We start from the raw sequence: 22471 nt of genomic DNA, 5'->3' as shown, positions 1-22471 counted from the left end.
CTTTGTTTATAATGGTATCCCTAAAGAACATCGTGTTTTGAAGGTACAGCAACCATGTGTTCATTGTGGAGCAAAATGATTTCTGTTTGAATTCCCTACCTTTTGTTGTATGGATGGTAACACAAAGTTATCACATTCCTCTATTCCTCAAGAATTACTCAACCTCTTCACATCCAGAAACGAATTAGGTAGGACATTTAGACAAATGATACGTTGCTACAACAACAACTTTTCTTTCGCATCAATGGGCGTTGATTATCACAAAACATTGACAAATATGACATCTGGAGTATACACCTTTTGTGTGAATGGAGGAATATATCATAGAATTGATCAGTTAATTCCAAGAGATGGAATACCTCGGTACTTACAGTTGTATTTTTACGACGCTGATTATGAGATGTCACATAGACTCCAAAGGAAGAATATTGATAAAGAAATTGCTGGAAAGTTGATTCGTGTTCTTGCTACAAACCCATACGTGAAGACATTTTGAAGACTTGCTGATCTAGGGCCGCTTGACAATTACAGAGTCACTTTAAATGCATCGGTAGAACTTGATCAAAGGGTATACAACCGACCAACCACATCTGAGGTACCATAATAATTATTTTCTACTAATTATAAAATAAATATACCACGTATGAAATACAACAGTGCATATTACACACCATATTTAATCATGTCGTTTGTATCATAAAAACCTTAGGTCGCTGGTATTTGGGTTGAAGGTAACGACAACATAGCCGCATATAAACGAAGTATTATCGTTTATGGAAAATCCGAGAAACCGCAAACAATTCAATCTTATTGGGGATGTTATGATCCATTGTGTTATCCTTTATTTTTTCCTAACGGTGAGTCTGGATGGCATTCAAAAATCCCAAGACATGGATTTTCCATCAATGATATTATTGATGACGACGAAGACATCGGGGATGATTTAGAAGGTACACATATCATAACTTTTAAAATTTTAGTTAACTTAACAAACATTACATTTTGTACACAACATTAATTCTTAATTTTTTTTCACGACATCAACATTGTGTAGACTCTAATACAAAAAAAGGGCGGAATATTGTATCTATGCGAGAGTACTACTGCTATAAGTTTCAAATTCGGCCAAATTATAATGTAATTTTGTTGGGAGGGAGATTGCTACAACAGTTTGTAGTAGATATCTACATCAAGCTTGAGACTTCACGTTTGGATTTTTGTAGAAAAAACCAGTCCAAAATAAGAGCAGATTTATACCAAGGTGTCGTGGATTGTGTTAATGACGGTGAGGTTCGACCGACTATGATAGGGCAACGTGTCGTGTTGCCTGCAAGTTTCATCGGAGGCCCCTGTGACATGCGGCGACGATTTCTTGATGCCATGACTTTAGTTCAAGATGACGGGAAGCCTGACATATTTCTTACAATGACATGCAATCCAAATTGGCCAGAAATAAAAAATGAGTTACTACCTTGGCAGACGGCCCAAGATCGACCAGACCTTGTGTCAAGAGTTTTTCGTGCTAAGTTAGAGGATCTTAAGAAACAACTCTTCACTAAGCATGTACTTGGTGTAGTGGGTTCGTACGTTTATGTAATTGAGTTTCAAAAGCGTGGTTTGCCGCATGCGCATTTCCTCTTGATAATGATGCCTCCATACAAGCTTACTAATGCAGACCATTACGACAAAATAGTATGTGCTGGAATTCCAGACCCAATAAGGTATCCTAAAATGCACGAATTGGTCGTCTCACACATGATACATGGTCCTTGCGGTAGCTTAAACTCTGATTGTCCTTGTATGAATAATGAGCAAAAGAAATGTCGTTTTAGATACCCTCGACAATTCAATGAAACAACGTTACAAGGAAAGGACTCATATCCTGTGTACCGAAGAAGAGATAATGGTATAGAGGTGGACATACGAGGCAATAATATGGATAACAGATGGGTTGTCCCGTATAACCCAAAGTTGTTAATGATGTTTAACTGCCATACGAATGTTGAGGTCTGCTCGAGTATAACCTCTGTGAAATATGTGTTTAAGTATATTTACAAGGGTCATGACAAACAAGTTATCAATATTGATCCGGATGGACACCCAGTTGTTATTAATGAGATAAAACGGTATCAGGATGCACGATATGTCTCACCTCCTGAGGCAATATGGAGGATTTTTAGCTTCCCCCTTTCTCAGATATACCCTTGTGTGATGGCTTTGCAGGTGCATATCCCAAATCAACAGTTGGTTAGGTTCAGTGAGGATGATACACTGACTAGCGTTGTTGAAAAGGAGAGAGATAATAGATCAATGTTGACTGCGTTTTTTCTAAAAAATAAAGAAGATATTCGTGCAAGAGAATATAAATACAGAGATTTTCCTAAAAAGTTTACGTGGGATCCGAAGTCACGTCGTTGGAATCATCAAAAACTAGGATTAATGCGAGGTCGTTTGGTTTCTGCTAATCCTGCTGAAGGGGAGCGATACTACCTTCGCCTACTTTTATTGCATATTAGTGGCCCTACGTGTTTTGAAGATCTCTATACGGTCAACAATATAAAATACCCAACATTTCGGAAAGCAGCTCTTGAAAGAGGCTTAATAGAGTCCGATGATGGTTTGTCTCAATGTCTTACAAAGGCATCTTTGTTTCAATTTCCCAATGCTCTAAGAAGGTTGTTTGCAACGATATTGAGTTTTTGTGAGCCAGGAGATGTTCGTAAGTTATGGCATGAGCACTACAATGGTCTTTCAGAAGATTATAGGCGACAATACGAAAGTGTTGAGAGAGTCCAGAATATGGTCCTCACTGAAATCATGGTATTCCTACAATATATGGGTGACCGTATTGATGATTTTGATCTTCCAAAAATAAATCAAAATGTCGATTTAGAATTTGGAGTTTTTCGTGAGGTACAAGAAGAATGCTCTATTGTTTTAGAACCTAAACATTTACAAGCCCGAGATTCTCTCAATCCCGAACAAAAGTTTGCGTATGATGAGATCATGCGACATGTCCATAATGATATTCCTGGAGTGTTCTTCATAGACGGTCCTGGTGGAACAGGAAAAACATTTTTGTACAAAGCTTTACTTGCTAATATTCGTTCGTGTGGTCATATTGCACTCGCGACTGCTTCATCTGGTGTTGCGGCTAATAACATGCCCGGGGGAAGAACAGCTCACTCTCGCTTTAAGATTCCTATCAATCTTGAAAATAACTCGGTCTGTAAGATTTCAAGACAAAGTGGTACTGCACAACTACTTCGGACTGCAAAAGTAATCATTTGGGACGAAGCGTCGATGGCTAAAAGACATGCATTGGAGGCGGTTGACCGTACAATGAAAGATATCACTGGGGTGATGCTCCCATTTGGTGGAAAGATAATGGTTTTGGGAGGTGATTTCAGACAAGTGTTGCCGGTCGTTAGACGTGGAACACGAGCATAGACTGTGGATTCTAGCATACGGATGTCACCTCTTTGGTCTTCGATTATCAAGTTGCGGTTAACTATAAATATGAGAGCACTAACCGATCCATGGTTCTCAGACTTTCTATTACGTGTCGGTGATGGAGTTGAAGAAACGGTGCACGGAAACTTTATTCGCATCCCTGATGATATGGTAATTCCCTTCACTAAAAAAGAAAAGTCATTACATGCTTTGATTGATGCAATCTTTCCATCATTTGAAATTAATAGATCTGAACCAGATTATATAATTTCGCGTGCAATATTATCCACAAGAAATGATAGTGTCGATGAGATTAATGATTATTTGATCGGCCGATTCCATGGAGAAGAGAGAATTTACTATAGTATTGATGAAGCCGTGGACGATATAAATAACTTCTATCCTGTGGAATTCTTGAACACGCTCAGTGTTAGTGGTTTGCCCCCTCATTACTTAAGACTGAAAGTTGGATGCCCGATAATACTGTTACGGAATCTCGACCCGTCAAATGGATTATGTAACGGCACCCGATTGATATGTAAAAGTTTTTAGCACAATGTCATTGATGCCGAAATAGCTGTTGGTCAACATGCTAGAAAGAGGGTATTTTTGCCAAGGATTCCTCTAAGTCCGTCTGAAGATGACATGTTCCCGTTCAAGCTAAAGAGAAAGCAATTTCCAATTCGATTATGTTTTGCAATGACAATAAATAAAGCTCAGGGACAAACAATTCCAAATGTAGAAATTTATCTTCCAGAATCGGTTTTCTCGCATGGCCAACTTTATTGGCATTATCCAGAGGGATATCACGTGCCACTACAAAAGTATTGGTGAAACCCGATGAACAATTCAACGGCAGTGAAGTCTATACGTCAAATGTCGTGTATAAAGAAGTGTTGCATGATAAATAATGACTAGTCAATCATGTGTTCATATTCATTTTTAAAGAATCACAACTTTTCATTTTTAATTATTTCTGATTTCGTTTCTGGTAGCATGACTCTTATTGATAATTGTTTATGTGTAGTAAACTATTTGTGCAAAAACACTAATCCTATATACGAACTAATGTCTAAAATAAAGAAAAATCGCACCCGGCGCTTGGCGCGGGTAGACGGCTAGTATATATATATATATATATATGGAATTTTTAGTTTACATTTTGAAAAAAAAAATGATAGATCGGTAATCTATTAATCAGCATTTAAGACCATTGACAAATTTAGAATAAAAACATACATGGTTATTAAACTGAGTTTAATCCAATTGGTTCAAGAGTAAATCATGTTCGACCGGACAGGTTCAACAAGAACAAAGAACCGGTTCGACATGTATAAAAACTGATGATGAAATAACCGAGTCTAAAACGGGAATTTCTTATTATTATTATTATTATTATTATTATTATTATTTACTAAAACCATTTAAAGGGTTGATCTTGATCCCACTTAAAGATTAATGTGCTTGTTAACAAAAACATATTTAACACGATATGATCTAGAGTTTGTCTATGAGTTTTTGGAGATTATGGGCATTATATGGCAAATCCAAACGATTATTGGAGCAATCCAAACATATGTGAATTGAATCAAATAACATCCATATAAATATAAATGATTGGTCTAATAAACAAGTACAAACCCAATAACTAGAAGATAGATTGATAAATATCTAATAAATAGAACAATAAACATTCCAAGATGTTCAAGTCACACCCATTTATTTTACAAAGGCCCAATAATGGCTTTATTTTTATTTGTAACATTGTAAGCCCTATTGTACAATGTATATACCATATAGCCATCTAATATATGAATATATCTTATCATGAGAAATTCATTATCGTACATGGACACCTTCAAATCTTCATTAGACGATCATTTAGTCGACTGCCGTTACACCTAATTTAGCCTTCAAAATCTACTCGTACTAACTATAAATTATAGCTAACAAAATGTGGAAAAACATTCGAATTCTCACTCATGTATACATGTTCTTGGACGAATATAGTTTTAAAATATTGTTTTTCAATATTTTCATTGGTAAGAGAATTAAAGAGATTGAGTTTGAAAGAGCATAGAGATAGACCGAAAAACAACATCGTTATATTGAAACGAGTGACGTGGCCTAGCCGGTTTGTTAATATTAAACCCAACCAAATGGACTTTAGTAATAAGAAGAGGTTTCTTTAGTCCAATATGTTAATGGGTTTAAAGATATAATATAACTGGACCAAATATGTATTTCTTGTGCAATTTGTCTTTGTTAATTAAATCTGGCCCAATAAAAGTTCGTTAAAATCTAAATTTATGAAGTGGAAATATCCTTTTAACACATTAGAGTCATTACTACTACATTAGTAGCTTCTAAATCCAAATGTGTAGTTGTTTAAAGTACTTTGTATAAAACACAAAAAGTTTATTTTAATGAAAAAATCAACATATGTTTTTACCTATGTATTATAGTATTCTATATTTATTTATCATATTATGTCATTATACTTAAATTTTGTTTCTCATTCAGATAGTTACTTCTAAAATCTAGAAATTTATAACAAATGTGTATAAACTTTTTATTATAACAATCATATTAAGAAAAAAAACCTTACAGACTATAACAGTAAAAATTGTTTTCTATTTTAATATAACTATTGCAATTTATCGGTCTTTTTTTTTTTTTTTTTTTTTTTTTTTTTTTTTTTTTAAGTTTAGCTTTTATTTGGATATGATCTTTTGCGGTTTATAAGAGGAGTATAGTCTTGCCATGATTATATTTTACAAAACATTTTCACCATTTTTTTTCCTGAAATCTAGAGAATTCTTTTGAGAAAATGAATATTATTTCACTTTATCTTCTTTTCTCCCAATTTTCTTAAAAAAACATTAAAATATACCGTTTGCAGATAGTTCTTCCATGATTTTATATACCCCAAGTAACAATAATATATATGAAAATAACTTTTTGAGGCGTCCTCCCAAGAAACGATCCATGTGAAATTAAAGTAACACGTAACCCTTTAATGGATTCATCGTGTTAGCCATGTACAGACATTGTGCGTGGAGAACTCTATTCCATATATGTCCCGAAAAATAAGTTTTGCATCATATTCGTATGCATTGTGTGAAGCAACAATAGTAATTAGCGTAAATATGCTTCACATAGGCAAGTATATAAATTTCAACTTAAATAAAATCAACCTAAAAAGTCTGGGGAAAAAAAAAGAGGAAAAAGGGAACCAAAGAAAGGTTGAAGGTGTCATATCATTTTTTCCTCCGTCTTTCATTTAAATCATTTAAACCATATATCATCTAGGAAATTAATCGCCAATCTTGCGATTATGGAAGCAACCTCATCTCTGAATTAAATTTAACTCTATAAATCTAGTTTATTGTTCTATTTAAACCTAAGAGTATCTCTTAATCATGTATTTTTTTTTTGTTTATGTATTTGAATTTTATAGTTTATTACAACCATATAAACCATATAAAGGGATCTGAGTTATTTTTATTATAAGAAAAACAATTATAGTGGTTTTTTTTTGTCATTGGTTCAAAATATGTTTGGATTAGTCCTGTTTCTTTAGTTTATCCACTTAAAACGTGCTTACATAATAATTACCACATCTAAACACCTCTGTCCCGATTTAACTCTAAAGGGAAGAAGAAACATAGAAAGAAGTGAGTAAGTGGTTTTATCATCTCATTGTCTAAGGTGTTGTTTGTTTTTCTAAAGAAAAAAATATATGCAGTCTGCGGACCACATCTGCAGCAGAAGAGGTGGACCAAACGTTTGCAGTTTGCAATAAGAAATCTATTTGTTTTTTAATGTATGCAGGCTGCTGAAAGTTTGATGAGAACTGGATTATCCCATTTAGTGGGATTATCCTCGACAATCAAAGTACCATTATCAATGAATTTCCTTGCTGAGAACCTTGAATAGTACCCCGTGGAAGCAAGATCCCGAACCCTTTATCGTTTTGATCAGATAACACAATATTTTGAAGTAACTCCTTCGAAAGCTGTTTAGAGACATTATAGGAGTAATTCTATGTTTCACATTAAGAAATTAAGAAATATATGGATAAAAGTGTGTTAGCACAAGTAAATTTCTGAAAACCAAATTACATTGCTATATCCTAAATTTGTAGGACAAATGGAGAAAATGGATGTAAGAAATTTAAACCAATTGTATGGTACCTGACTACTTGTATATTATTTAAAATATTGTTTTAGTGATGTGTAATGTGGAGACAACTTTGAAATTCATGTAGATGATCTTTAGTTTATATTTATATATGAAAATTATGAAAATGGTGCATCACTTGGGGACTATTGTAAAAGTCAGGCCCTTATGCAAAATTTCAACGATCTAAGGGGGTGTTTGGATAGGGAAAAAAGTGGCTGCTTATTGTTTATTCTCACCACAATAAGTTGAATTGAAGTGTTTGGATAGGAAACTTAAAAAATCAGCTTATTGTGGTAGGAATAAGCTAAATAAGCTGATTTTAATAAGCAAGGGGGGAATGTTTATTGCTTATTGCTTATTGTGGTAGGAATAAGCTAAATAAACTAATCCAAACATTTTTTTAAAAACTGTTTATTCTCACCGCAATAAGCTAATAAGCTAAAAACATATTTATCCAAACACCCTTTAAATAGTTTATCAAGTAGTTGAGTATGAAAAAGTTATACTAAAAATCAAGGTTTTTGGATATCATATGAGAAAGTTATGCTAAAAGTAAGATTTATATACAATACATCTTGTTTGAGTGGCTAAGGCCTAAGGCTTAAGGGAGTGGGCTCACTAGGAGCTCTTGCCAAGGCTCGCTAGGAGCGCTACACACCGCCCCTAGCTTGCGCTAAGGAGCTCGTTGGGGAAGACTCATTAGCACCATAGCGAGAGGAGAGAGGAGAGAGAATGGATATTGGTGGCTTCTGATTGGTTCTTGGTTATCGTTTTCTTTTTTTCCTCCAAAATCATACCTATTAAATTAACACACTATCACTCCCTATCTTTTTTGTGCTAGACATGCTAAGCTTACGTGACATCAAAATAATAATAATAATAATAACTCTTACGTGACAATGTGATAAGAGTGTTACCACTCCATCCAGCCTAACAGGTTATAGTTTGCTATATCCGAGTCAGAATTCAGAAAAAGAGGTTTCGATCACCATTGTGTATGGTCCATGCACCCGTAGGCAAATATTTTGCATAGTCTACATGGATTATATGATTGATACGAGTTTTAACATATTGACTACAAGTTCTAAGTATTGAATGGCTATTTTTGACCCCCAAAATGTTCTAGGAGTGTGTACGTGAAGTCTATGTGTGGTTTATGTGTGTAATTGAAACTTGAAAAGTAAATTCAAGTTATATTGGCAAAGATAAACATCATACAAGGATTTGAGATAAAATTCATTACCCAACTATTATTTGGATAATGTGGATAATTGAAATTTTGTTGATACTCTTTAAGTTAGAAACTCCTCTTGCATGGTGAAATTAGTGGTAGTTAATCCAAGATTAACCAAAATAAACATATTTTCTATTGAAATGATCATGTATTGATCATGGACGTTGATTATCACCATGGATGAGGTTTAAACATTATATGTATGAGGAAATAAAGTAGATTCTTGAGTGACATTATATGTATGAGGAAATAAAGTAGATTCTTGAGTGACAAAAAGTTAGAACGGTGAAATTGATTATATTTGGCAATTTTCTTTAACACATTTCAGAGTTCGAACTCTTGAATGATGAATCATCCATTCTCCATCAACCATTATTCTGTTAATCACAACATGACTTTTTTTTTTCCAATTAATTACGCAATGGAAAATTGGAAATATTTGAAATTTTCACCACCTTCAATTCTTTGTTGACTTTCGCCTTTTGAGCTAAATCCATGTTTTCAAAGAGTTCTAAGTCATTCTATTTCTTTCAAAAATTTAACCGCAACTACAAATCATCCCTTGTCGTAATGCCTTTAACGAACCGGTGTTCAACTTGTTTGATATTCTTTTAGAGCACTTGTTTCTTTTGCTCTTTAACCTTCTTTCTTTCTCGATACCAAAATTTCAAATTACTTTTGTAAATTTGAAGCTTTTTCTTGAAAGTAACCATGTGATAATCTTAAGAGGTCGGTTGTTAACTCCAGGTTTTCCATATTCGCATCCTCAAAACATCTAAAAGAAACTAAGAATTAAATAAATGAAATGGAGTTGGACAATAAGATCTGGACGTGGACATGTGTCCGACCATATATTTTTATCCAACACCAACCCTCTCATATTAGGCCAAAACACGATCAAAATTTCCATCTTGGAACCCCATTTGTTTATATAAGCAATAGAATAGCCTACAAAAGGCACATCTACTAACTATGCATCGACAATAAATTGATTATATATAAAAAAAAAATACCCTGAAAACGACAAAAATGTTTATTTCACTTAAAAATGGCCTGAAAAACGACATAAAATTATTATTATTATTATTATTATTATTATTTATTTATTGATTTGTGATCAGATTTGGAATACGAATTTAAAAAAGCAAGATAAGTCGAATACTATGCTCCAAATTGTGTGAGTCAATATTGGACACTGTGCTTCAATAACTTAGAGTTGGGCCATTGAGAAATTGTTTAGTAATTTCTTGTTTTGTCCCTTGTCTTTTTAGCCAGACATCAACGACTAAATTTTAATAGACTAGGGACAATATTGTTTTTTTGATCATCAGTGTTTTACCCCTTTCAGGTTTAATTCCATATATTGTACATGTAGAAATAACTTTTCCATGAACTGTATGTGATTTAATGTTTAAAACTTACTTTATTCACGCAAAAAAAATTGTATATACATATTGTATAAATAAGCATCACAAGGTAATAACAATATAGATTTTGATTCATAATTTTGTCTAAATGGTATTTTAGTTTTTTTTGGTTATCTGTATATTAATTATCAAATGTACTCGTTAGATTACATATCAAATCAAATATTACATCTAGTGAACAAGCTTATAAATTTTATAATATTTGGTAGGTCATATAACATACTAAAAAAATTATTATTTATTAAGAGGACAGAGGCATTTAAAGTTTTTATTTCGCGACAGATTTTAATTCATATTATATGGTGAATTTACTTAGAGCATCTTTAGAGCACCTTTAGTGAGAGTTTTTATTTTTAAACAACTTTATATTGTTAAAAGACTCTAGCAAATAGTTGCAAAAAAAAAAAAAAAAAATGAAGATAATTGCATGGACACGACATTGACTGAAATTTCACTTTATCGACCGAATTAATCAAGAGGTTACAATTCCATCCTAGTTAGGTTCTTAAAGCATCTTTAGAGCACCTTTAGTAAGAGTTTTTATTTTTAAACAACTTTATGTTATTAAAAGACTCTACCGAATAGTTACAAAACCTAAAAAAATAGATAATTACGTAGAAACGACATTGACTGAATTTTTACTTTATCAACCCAATTAATCAGAGGCCTACATTTCCATCATAGTTATGGTTCACCTATTTAATTTGCCGATTAGGCTAACCGGAGTGGAACGAATTCCACGCATGAGAATCCTAGGTGGCATCTCAGGAGACGCGTGAACACCGTTTTCATGGTCGGTGGGTTGGGTGTGACGTGAGTGTTAAGACGGAAGAAGACGGAGGTTTTGATTGGCTGCACTTCGACCGTTTGAAAAGCATTAAAAAAAATTATATTAATTTATTATTTAACTTTATTTCTATATATACATTCATTTTACACATTTTTTTCACAACAAAACACACACACTCTTTCAAAACAATTACACTTTCAAAAAAATGGATAATTTTTTCGGTTCAATTTCTTCTTCATCCGATGATGATTCTGATGACAAGTTAGTTTTGCACACGTTGTTGTCTGCGGCACAAGAGATGGTACGTGAGAGAGGCGAAAGCTCACACATTGAGAAGAAGCGTAGAAAATGGATAGCTAGAGATTTGGAAATTAGTGATTATTTTGTCCCTGATAGTTTATATGATCTATTGAAATTTGAAGAACGTTTTCGTATTAATAGAAATTTATTCTTACGTATAGCTAGAGATTTGGAATGTAATTAATTGGACATTACATTATGTTATATCATTAAGTATATATCATACTCTTTTAACATAGATTATTATAGAAAACCAATATATCAATAGACATACTATCTTATTATGTATTTGCAATAATTGGAGAAGGTAAGCTTCTAGTTGTTGTTTACTTTGGATATCCCCGTTCCAAAGTTTTATAGTGTGATTTTCGTCTTCAAGAAAAAAAATTTCGTGCATTTTGTTATGGATACCATTGTCATATGTTATTTTCGTTGCCAATTTTTAGTTGTATAGTATTGGTGCTATGTTGAATTTGGTTTTTTTTTATTAAATATGTTTGTTTTTTAATTTTCTCATTTAAAACTTTTTTTTTATTTTGCATCCGGCTTCAAATCGATTTGGATCGGCTCTGGTACTAAAATCATTGGTTAAAATGAGGAGAAAGATTAAAAATGTCGAACACTTTATCTTTAAAAACATACATAACAAAAGAACTAGTTATTTTCATGATTTTAAAGTCTTGTACACGTATGAATTTCGTGTTCTGGTGATCAATATGACATTGGAGAACATGGTAATGGAGAATTTTATGTGATAAAAAGAGTATGGGCAAGTTGTTGAATTTGGAATTATAGAACCTAGAAAAGAGACGTGTAAAGGAATACCAAAAAAAGGTAAGACTAAATCCAACAAAACAAATACCATACCTTAAGCCCCAAGGGCACATATGGGTATCCAAAAGGCACAAAACCATTGGTGTAAAGTAAGAAACAATATGCAAGAATAAAAAAGATGATGAACTTAACATGTTTATAGTGCGTCATTGGTGACATTTTGAGAGGAGAATTTATTGAAGAAGAATTTTTACTCTAGTTGCACAATAGGATGCAAGCACATTGGTTATTGTTTTTGGTAGTGTAAAATTCATGGCATATTTTCTAGTCAAACTTCGAATTTGCATGCTTGTATATTCGAGGAAGAAGTAGGGGTGCAAACAAGCGAAGCCGAGCCCGAGTCCGATGCCTGATCTTGGCTTGGGCTTGTTTCTGTTATACGGGGCTCGAGATCAAGCTCGGCTCGATTCGAGCTTCTTGTACTGAGCTCGCTCAAGCTCGTAAATAATTATACAAGCTCGGCTCGGGATTGACTCGTTTTTTATCTGACGTACCTAAATAAGTTTAAGCTCGGCTCGAACTCGTTAAGAAGCTCGTTTACTAATACCTAAACCCTTAATCTCACACATATGTTTTTATTTTAATATATAAGAATAATAATAAATTATATTATATAAAGGCTCGTTTAGGCTCGCGAAGCTAATCGAGCTTAGTGACATAGGCTTGAGCTCGAGCTCGTTTAATAAACAAGCTTAATATTAAGTTCGAGCTCGGTTCGGGCTCGTTTAAAATCGGTTTCAAATCGAGCTTTTAACGAGTAGATCACGAGTAGCTTGACTCATTCGCATTGTTAGAAAGAAGTATATGCAGCTAGAACAACCCCCTTACAATATATATTATGATTAGAAAAGAAATATTAAGTTAAGATATTATCAAATATAATTATAAGTTCATTGAAAACTTTGGACAAAAGAAAAATGGACAAAATTGACAAGAAAAAAGAAGCAAAAATGACAAAATTCTAAATAGTAGAGACCAAAGACTATAAGGTTAGCAAGTAGTCTATCTCTTATTAATAAACAATTTTCTACGTACACTTCTATGATTTATCAGCCGAACCTACTTATTTCTTTTACTGTAATTTTTTTGGCATTTTTTATATGTGTTGTATAGTCCACGTACATGTAGAAACCGCACACCTAAAAAGGTATGTATGTCCTCTTCCTATAACATATATACATCATAGTCTTCTAACATCTTCATGCATCTTTTAAACTAAAAAAACACAATTTTCTAATGTTTTTTTTTGTTATTCTAATTTGAATGCCTCTTTTTTTTCTTTTTTCGAATGCCTCTTTTTTTTAACATCTTTAAATATTAATATTTTTTGTTTGAATATATTTTTTAATATTTTCCCATTTTAATTACAATGAAATACAATAAATATCAAATATATCCGTTAATTCATATCATTTTACTTTTATTTTTTATATTACAACATATTGTTTAAAAATGATTTAATTACCATATTGTCATTATAATATAAAATAATTTAGGCATACACATTAATCATAATATAATGTCGCATAAAAGAAATAAAATAAAAAATAGTTATGAAAAATGAAAGTGTTATATAATAAGACATAAAATTTAATCTAGATTTGTTAACTATTTGTTATAAAGTCATAAAAGTGCTAAGCTTAAAAGATGATTTCTTATAGAAAATATTAACCAACGATAAAAAATGTCCATATGATTTCAATATTGAATCTTTTAAATGAATTGAAATTGAAAGAAACTTTAATTTGATGGAATCATTCAGTGTTATAAAACTAAAACTATTTAAATTTCAATATTGAAAAACTCCTTTAAGTTTAAAAAATCAGTTTATTTTAGCAGTCTACATACATTATAAAACAAACAGTTTTATTTTTGCACGGTGCACGCGTTTGGTCCATCTCTTCTACTGCAGAGGTCCGCGGATATGTTTTGTAGACTACACACATTTTGTCTCTGAAAAAACAAACACATAATTCACTCATGCATTATACCCTACTATTGCCTCTAAATGTATTAGGGTAAGCTTGATCATCGCCAATCGTTGTTTTTTTTATGTGTTTGTGCTTTATTTTTTGTTTTAATAGAGTAGATAATGACATTTAAGATCATTTATTTTAAGGATGGCTAGTAGCACACTCGCACCACGACACATGTGATTGTCAAAGAACAGAATAAGGAGTTGTTTGATAAAAATAAATCATTTAGTGATAACTGATTTCAAACTCTTATTAGTTAAGATAAGATAGAGTTTGTTAAATGTTCAAAGGCTTTCCATTTGTTAAGAGGTTGTTCGTTTAGAAGTTGTAACAAATGTTCCGATTTATAGATATATGACACTACACCCGTAACACCTATGACAATGACTTATATATAGCATATAACGACAAAATATCGTTGGTATAGCCTATCACAATGACATGTCATCGACACATTTTCATAGAGACAACTTCGTCGAGAAGATGTCTTCACATATGTATTTATACAGACAACATATTGTCATTAAATATGTTGTCGAAATGTCTATTATTTTTCATAAACAAACAGATTAATTAATTACCTTTCACTATGAAATATCTTCGGATAGGTTCCTTCTATGCGATGCAATGTCGTCCTGTCGTGTGTAAGTAAATTTTTTCCCTCAAATTAGCTACAAAATATGTCAGGATAAGCCCATTTTTTCATGTATTTTAACAGTTAGTTTATCAATTTTGTACATATTGTAAAACATGTAACTTTAATAGTAAATATTTGATAGTCATACAAACTTATATATATGTAAAATCCAAACCAAAGTACACTCATTCGGTTCAACGATTGTAATAATTTGCATGAGCAAGGGATTGAAACTGAAATCGTACCATAAGCAACTGAATCATTAAATCTAGACTGTCAAACCTAAAAACCTATCAGTCTAAACCACGATCCAATGGAAAAATTATAACATTGAAAATTCAATTTTATGTAATAAGCACATTTACCTACACAAACAAAACATAATCTAGAACCTCTAACTGTAACGCTCGCAAGATAGGACTAGATGATTAAAGAATAATAGGATAATTGTTTGTCACAACGATAAATAGATGCTTTCAATATAAGATTATCTAGAGAAAACAATCTAAACAAAATTCATAGTAGTCGTTAAACCAAGTACGTGCATAAAGAGAACGCCAAAATCTGACTTTATTTGAGGGAGTTATGATTTTTCGAAGTTTCAGCACAGCAGCGTGCGACACAGATACCGAAATAGAAATTGGTTGTTGTTATCCAAAAAAATCTAAAAGAGAGTTGCAGATCTCGTAGATACAATTCCATTGATTTAAAGACAGTCGAGAACAAATGTTGTATGAAAGAGTTATGATTTTTATACGGAGTTTAATAGTTTAAGCCTATAAAAATACAAGTTTAAAAATAACGTGATAATTAGCCCACAGATTCTAAATGAAAGTTGTAGATTCGTATTTAGCTAAGCGTTGATATAAAGAACATTGAAAACGGAGCTCGTATGAAGAAGTTACATAATTTACAAAATCTGTGTTTTATGCGGCGGGCGCGAAGAGCGCCGCACATGCTTCTAGAAGGTGGCAACACGGACCACAGGGAAGCTGAAACATGGCACAAAATGGCAGGAGAAGCGTCACCCTAAGTGCACAGTGCACACCTCTAAAGGCGCGTTGCACATATAAAAAGTTCACTTATAAAAGGGATAGCAACCCCTCATTCGTCTCCACACCTTTCTCAACTTCTAAACCCGGGTTTTGGGGTATTTTCTTTGGGATTTTGGAGTATTTTAGTTTAGCGAAGCTCGACTAGTAGAAGCTCTCGGGTCGGAGTTGTACCAGTGCAATCTTCTGGTTTTCGCTAGAAAATCTATGTAAGTTATGTTACACTCATACCGCTTTCAGTGTACCTTATATTTATATTCATAGTTGTTGTTATGAATTTATAAATAAGATTTATCAGTGATTACAAGTTATATTACTGACTGATCTACTTACAGGAGTGATGTCTAGGCTAGATTTAGTGAGGTGTTTAAAGTGAGATTTTCAAACAGAATACTCTGACCTCTGTATACTAAACAGACCCTACCTCCGATATAATTCTACCTGGTTATTCCTTACTTGATAGATCTTGATGTAAACATTAGGACTGTTGAGGAATCTAGACTATCATTGGTAATGAGGAATATCAGACTAATACTTAGTAACAATTATATCTAGGTCACATCAAAGGAAAAGCTAAGTGCTAAGGTGAACCGTTGACCAAATTCTTAGGCATCCACTTTTAACAAGTGAGTGCATAGTTGTTTTCATCTTACACATAGATATTGTAACATCTGAATCATGAGGTACATTTTATTTACGTTTGACGGTTTGGAGTTGCCACGACGTGATGGAGGCATCACCACGACATGGCGAGGCATTTTTAGACGCGAAATTCATTTAATCTGCCACGTCGTGGCTGTCGCCTGGTGGCTTAAATCCTCATTTTCCGGGTTTGCACTGTTAAAGGAATGAGGAGGCTAGGGTTTGATCAACCTTAGCCTCCATCACCCTCCAAAGCTATGAAGAAACTCTAATCTCTTTCCTCCATTATTGAAGCTCATTTTGGTGCTTTTAGAAGATCATTTAGGAAGAAGGAAGAAGAAGTGAGCCAAGATCCAGCAAGAAAGTTTCCATTTCTCATTCTAGCACACTTCTAGAGCTCTGTAAGTGTCCAAGACTCAATTTTGAGCCATGCATTAGTTTTTGGTCATGATCATTATTTTGACATAATATGAGTTAAAGACATGCATGTCTATAAAGCACCAACTTTTATGTTAGTTTTGGTGTTAGAAACTTTTTTGGGGTTGATTGACTAACAACTTTAGAGATTAAGTGCTTAATGGTTAAGTCTATGTCATGTTTTCCCTTATTGGTCCTAGGGTTTGAGATCTTGATCTCTTTGGGGGGGGGGGGGTATTAAGGGATAAAGTTGGAAACTTTATCCATCTAGACCATAATCTGAGCTTTGGAGCTCTTGGGATCGATGGAAACATCATAACTCATTAAGTTGTTAAGAACCCAGTGCCCACGGCGTGGCAACTAGGGGTGGATCATCTATTTTGTCGTTTGTCGGCCACGTCGTGGTCATGGGTGGCCACGACGTGGCAGTCGGATGAAGTCAACTTTGATCGTTGACTTTTTGACTTGAGTTGACGTTTGGTCAAACTCCTAGTTTTGGAAGGTGGACTAAGGGTTTACCATGTATGACTGTCTAGGTGGTGTATAGCATCTGTATTTCGGTAGTGAGAGCAGTAACAACTGATTATCGTCTGGAAGGTGAGTCTTCTCACTATACTTGTGGGTCGAAGGCACCAATACCGACCTACTGGATTGTGTTATGTAGGATACTTGTGGGTCGAAGGCACCAATACCGACCTATTGCATGGAAGACCCCCGGGGTAGCCCGTGGCATTTGTATGAAAGACCATGGGGGTAGCCCATGACACTTGTGTGTAATACCTTAGGGTAGTCAAGGCACTACAAGGGAAGACCATGTGAGCAACCCATGGCAATGGTGTGTAAGACCATGGGGGTAGCTTATGGCACTTGTGTGCAAGACCATGGGGGTAGCCCATGATAATATATGAATGATATGTGATCTTTTTTGGGAACTCACTAAGCTTTGTGCTTACGGTTTTGTGGTTTAACATTTTCAAGTACTTCCAATTCGAAAGGGAAAGGCCCGACGTGATCGCATAGCATCCCCTTGATTTTATTTCGCATAGACATTTGATTTCATTCTAATGTTAATAATGTTGATAATATGGTTGATTTGGAACAATTTGATTGTATTTTTGGGGGTTTGAAAAATGAAAATTTACTATCATTTTAGGGACGTTACAGATATGAAGTATCTTTTAATTGATATATGTGCTTACTATCTGTGTTTTTGATATCTGCGCTATCTGCAATAATATGATATGATTTTACTTGTATAAATTACTCTATCATATTTGAATTTGCATTGGGTAGTAAATAGTTTTGGGAAAAATAAAATAATGGGTTCGGTAGTGAAGGGTTTTAGGAAAATATAATAATGGTGAGAGGACACGCATTGTATTACCAGGAACAATCATCTAACAGAGTTAAGGTAACGACCACTACCTATTCTAGGTAGTCTGGGAACACTAGTAGGTTCCCCACCTGCAGGTGTTAATTATCATACTTTTAAGGGAAAATGAAAGTTGTTCATTCAGGTACTTTATCCCCCTCAGGGTTGCCTTATTGACACATATTGCTCCGGATCCCCCGAAGCAGGATTATCTACTCACTGAGATCCTTAGGGTTGGTCTCTTTAGATTAGCATTTAGGGATCAGAGAGTGAGAATAACGAGAATGGTTAATCGGGTTAATTGTGAAAAATATATAATTACAATATTGTGGGTTGAAAACTCTATCTGCTCACCAGACTCCCAAGTCTAACTCACTCAGTTTCTATATATCACAGGTAGCGGTACGAATGTACAATCTACTAAGAGATTCGAGGAGTTTAGGTCATTAGTACAATAAGTTGATGTAAGTCCTGCAATGACTATGTTTATGCTTATGTTTATTGTATCAGTTATGACATCCCGATTTTTTTAATAAATCAACGAAAAAAATTTATTCGAAAATACTTTTATAGGACAAAATTTTCAATATAAAGAATACTTTGATTTAAATTAAGCATAAATAAAAGGTTTTTTTTTTAACGTGAAAATGAGGATGTCACACTAATCATATTCAAATCTTGGGAAAAGTTATAACATATGCTAGGGTTGTGGTATTTTCATTGGAGGTGCTCGGTGCTCTCCATCTAGTCCATCTCCATAACATGCATATGGACAAGAAAGACTTACAGAACAATTATAAGTTATATGGAGAATGGATGACACTGTCATCCGAATGAATATGGAGGCTTGATCTCTGATTTTAGGACAAAGTGAGTGCATTCAAACGACATGTCATTGATACATGCAAATTAAAAACGACGTCCTTCTCTTACATTAATCTAATTAAAAAAATCGAATATTTTTAATAACTCTTTTTTTAGACGACTCGTCACCGAAACAATTTTCAGATTCATGCCTTACCATTTTCAGCTCCAACTCATTGTGTACCGACAATATGCCGTCGATATAGGTTAATTTTTAAGGAAATACAATCAATAGTATAGCGACGACATGTCATCGCCAATTACTCTATAGCTACTATGATATATTAGTGTAGTATGACATGTGAATGGTTACGTTTATCAAAGTCGTAATGAAATTACATAGAAATAGAGTAATCAACTAATAATAGCACATGTTTAACTTTAGAATAAGAAGGTCAAAAGGAGCATTTTTGAGTCTACAATGAGGCAAAAACCACACGTAGTAAAAATGAGGCTAGATTTAGGAAGCCCAATTATATTTTTAATGGGCATGCCTACCTCGTGAAGAATATTATAATCATCAAAAAAAAATTTTCTACTACAAAAACAGTCAATTTTGTTCTAATGAAAAGACTGCTTTCCAATTATAATCATCGTGGTCGTTGACAATCTTTAATTAATATTAATAGGATCTTTAGAGCATTGAAATTTAAATTTTTTCTTAATGGTAATTAAAATACTTTTACTTTTATCAACAACTTCTAATACGGTTATATCAATTACCTTTATATCAAATATATTTTGATAAATACTTTTAAACGTTTATAGTTACTCATCCCTTCACATTGTTTTAAAAAACAATTTTTTAGTTGAACCAGTATGGTGACCTGTTACCAGTTTAACCGTCGAGTCAACCAATTTCTATAATTTTCATCATTTTTTTTTTCTATTTTCCTATATACACACATACATACATACATAAATCAAAATTTTGACTTACATAAATTCAAACATTAAAAATACACATAAAACAACATGTAGATCAATCCAAATACATTAAAAAACACACAAGCATAAATTTTATATCAATTGATCGTATATCAAACAAGAAAATATAATATAATACCAAAACAAAATATAATTTATATGAATACAAACATATCAAAAAGTTTTGTAACATTACCATGTGTTTTTACTTTTTATTTAGAGAAATCTAAATAGATGTGAAAAAGACCACCAAAGTTTGTTATGCAAAATATTTCATTTTTATGTGTTTATTTATTTATTTATTTTTCAATTTAACCGGTTCAACCATAATTTTGTAAAAACTAGCCGGTTTATTCCGAATTAGAAGTAATCATAAAACCGATATTAGTTGAACCGTTTCTTTCCCGGTTTTCGATCCAATCAGTTCTACTAACCGGTTCAAACCGATTTTTAAGCATTAACCATTAAATCTACATATCATTATCTATCTATCTACTATATATATCGTATATAATGATGAACGGTGTAGTCCGTGGTTTGGAAAGATGGCCGGCACGGGTGATGCCAAGTTATCAACTTCAATGATGATGAGGTATAGGTATTGCCAAAGTTTTCTTTGGCCTAAAGACATTATAAAGAAGGTCAAACGGAGCATTTTTTTAGTCTACGACGAGGCAAAATCACACGCAGTAATAATGAAGCTAAGTTTAGGAAGCCCGATTATATTTTTAATGGGCATGTCTTGCCTACAACGTGACGAATAATATAATCATCAAATTAACCTTTTCTACTCCAAATAGTCAATTTTGTTCTAATAAAAATACTTGTTTCCAATTATAGTCATCCTGGTCGTTGACAATCTTTAATTAATATTAATTGGTTCTTTAGAGCACTTAATTTTAAGTCCTTTTTAACGGTAATGAAAATATTTTTTTAAATATATTTTTATTCTATACTATCGTTTAAAGAGAAGTTGAATTTTCAACCAACCGATTGAAGATATTTTACCAACAACTTCTATTATTGTAATGTCGAACACCTTTTGATAAATATTTGTAAGTGTTTATAGTTACTCATTCCTTCAATACCTTTTTTCGAGTCTTAAAAAAAAAAAAAAGTATATCTACATATCATTATCTCGGATGTTGATTCTTGGAATTAGAAAAGTGATTCAAATGGAGTCTCACATCGGGTATCCCAATGAAGATGACAAATACAGAACTGAAGAATCAATGCATAATCGATAACACCCGATTTAAATTTTAAGCACAATTTATATAGATAATAAGAAAAGTATAAAAATATAGAAGCATCTACTTGCTTACTACACTACTCTCGCACTCTCTTTCTCCCTCTAGAACTAGACTAGAAATCAATACAATGGGAGCTCTCTCAAACCTATACATGAAAACTATACAAATATATATAGACAAACTCTACCCAAAAACCCATATCACAAAGAGTAAGCCTAAGACACCATCCAATGAAGAGCTTTGCACTCTAACAGTCTTGTCATCCTCCGGTTGTCCTTTTTGTTATACAGTTGATGAAGATACCTATCATCTTTCTTTCGACTGCCAGTTCTTGCGGGTTGTTTAGAAGTGGCTCCATAATTGGTCGAGCATACTGGTGGTTGTCGATGCCAACAAAATAAATAACCCTAAATTTTTTACACTAAAATAGTGTATAGTAGTAAAGAGATCATATCCACGGAGATTGGTTCAATTATATCTCTATAAAAATCACTTGTCCAAATACTTGTAAAACAAAAATAAAAGTAAAATGGGGGATTTTGATATTTTGAGATGTTTAAAAGAAAACTAGAATTACACTAAGATTTAAAAACACAATTCAACAAAAGCAAAGTTTGATGTAAAATCAATAAGATAAAGATGATTGACTTTGGTCTTTCATTACTTGAACATTTAGTTAAATAATCATGAGAATGCCAAGGTGAAATACTTGTGTTTATAATCTAACTTGGCTATAGCAATTTATAAGCATAACTTGCCTTAACTATTCTTTTGTATTAAAATGACTAGAGAAGCTCATAGCACATTTCCTAAATCAAAGTCACAAAACTAATGAAGCATGTAATTTTGTGAAAATCAATTAGCATTAGGTTTTAAGAGTCACCAAATCCAAAGAGTAATCTATTGCTTTCATTACCACTATGGAGAAAATATTTTCTTAGTTTAAATGAAATGAAAACAAACATTTAAACTAATAGTTGCTTGTTAATTTGAAGACATGTTACTTAGCCAAGAATTTAACCAACAAAAATAATATTCACATATCAATATTCATGACTAAAGATATATAAACATGAAAGAAGTTTTCATAGAAAATATAATCATAGAT

The 22471-nt window shown here is 32.9% G+C and overlaps 1 protein-coding gene across 1 annotated transcript; it reads left to right on the top strand.

Annotated features, from left to right (window-relative positions):
• The first annotated feature begins 244 nt into the window (after nt 1–244).
• LOC145130521 (uncharacterized) lies at nt 245–3450 on the top strand. Its single transcript, XM_079065306.1, has 3 exons — nt 245–481; nt 710–950; nt 1055–3450. Exons 1-3 carry the CDS (start codon nt 245–247, stop codon nt 3448–3450), a joined length of 2874 nt encoding a protein of 957 aa, XP_078921432.1.
• Nucleotides 3451–22471: the final 19021 nt, after the last annotated feature.

The sequence above is a fragment of the Lactuca virosa genome, chromosome 8 (genome assembly GCF_052849685.1).
Source record: "Lactuca virosa cultivar CGN04683 chromosome 8, Lactuca_virosa_CGN04683_v6, whole genome shotgun sequence".
NCBI lineage: Eukaryota > Viridiplantae > Streptophyta > Magnoliopsida > Asterales > Asteraceae > Lactuca > Lactuca virosa.
Note: the sequence above shows the minus strand (reverse complement) of the source record. Positions and strands in the feature narration are given on the sequence as shown.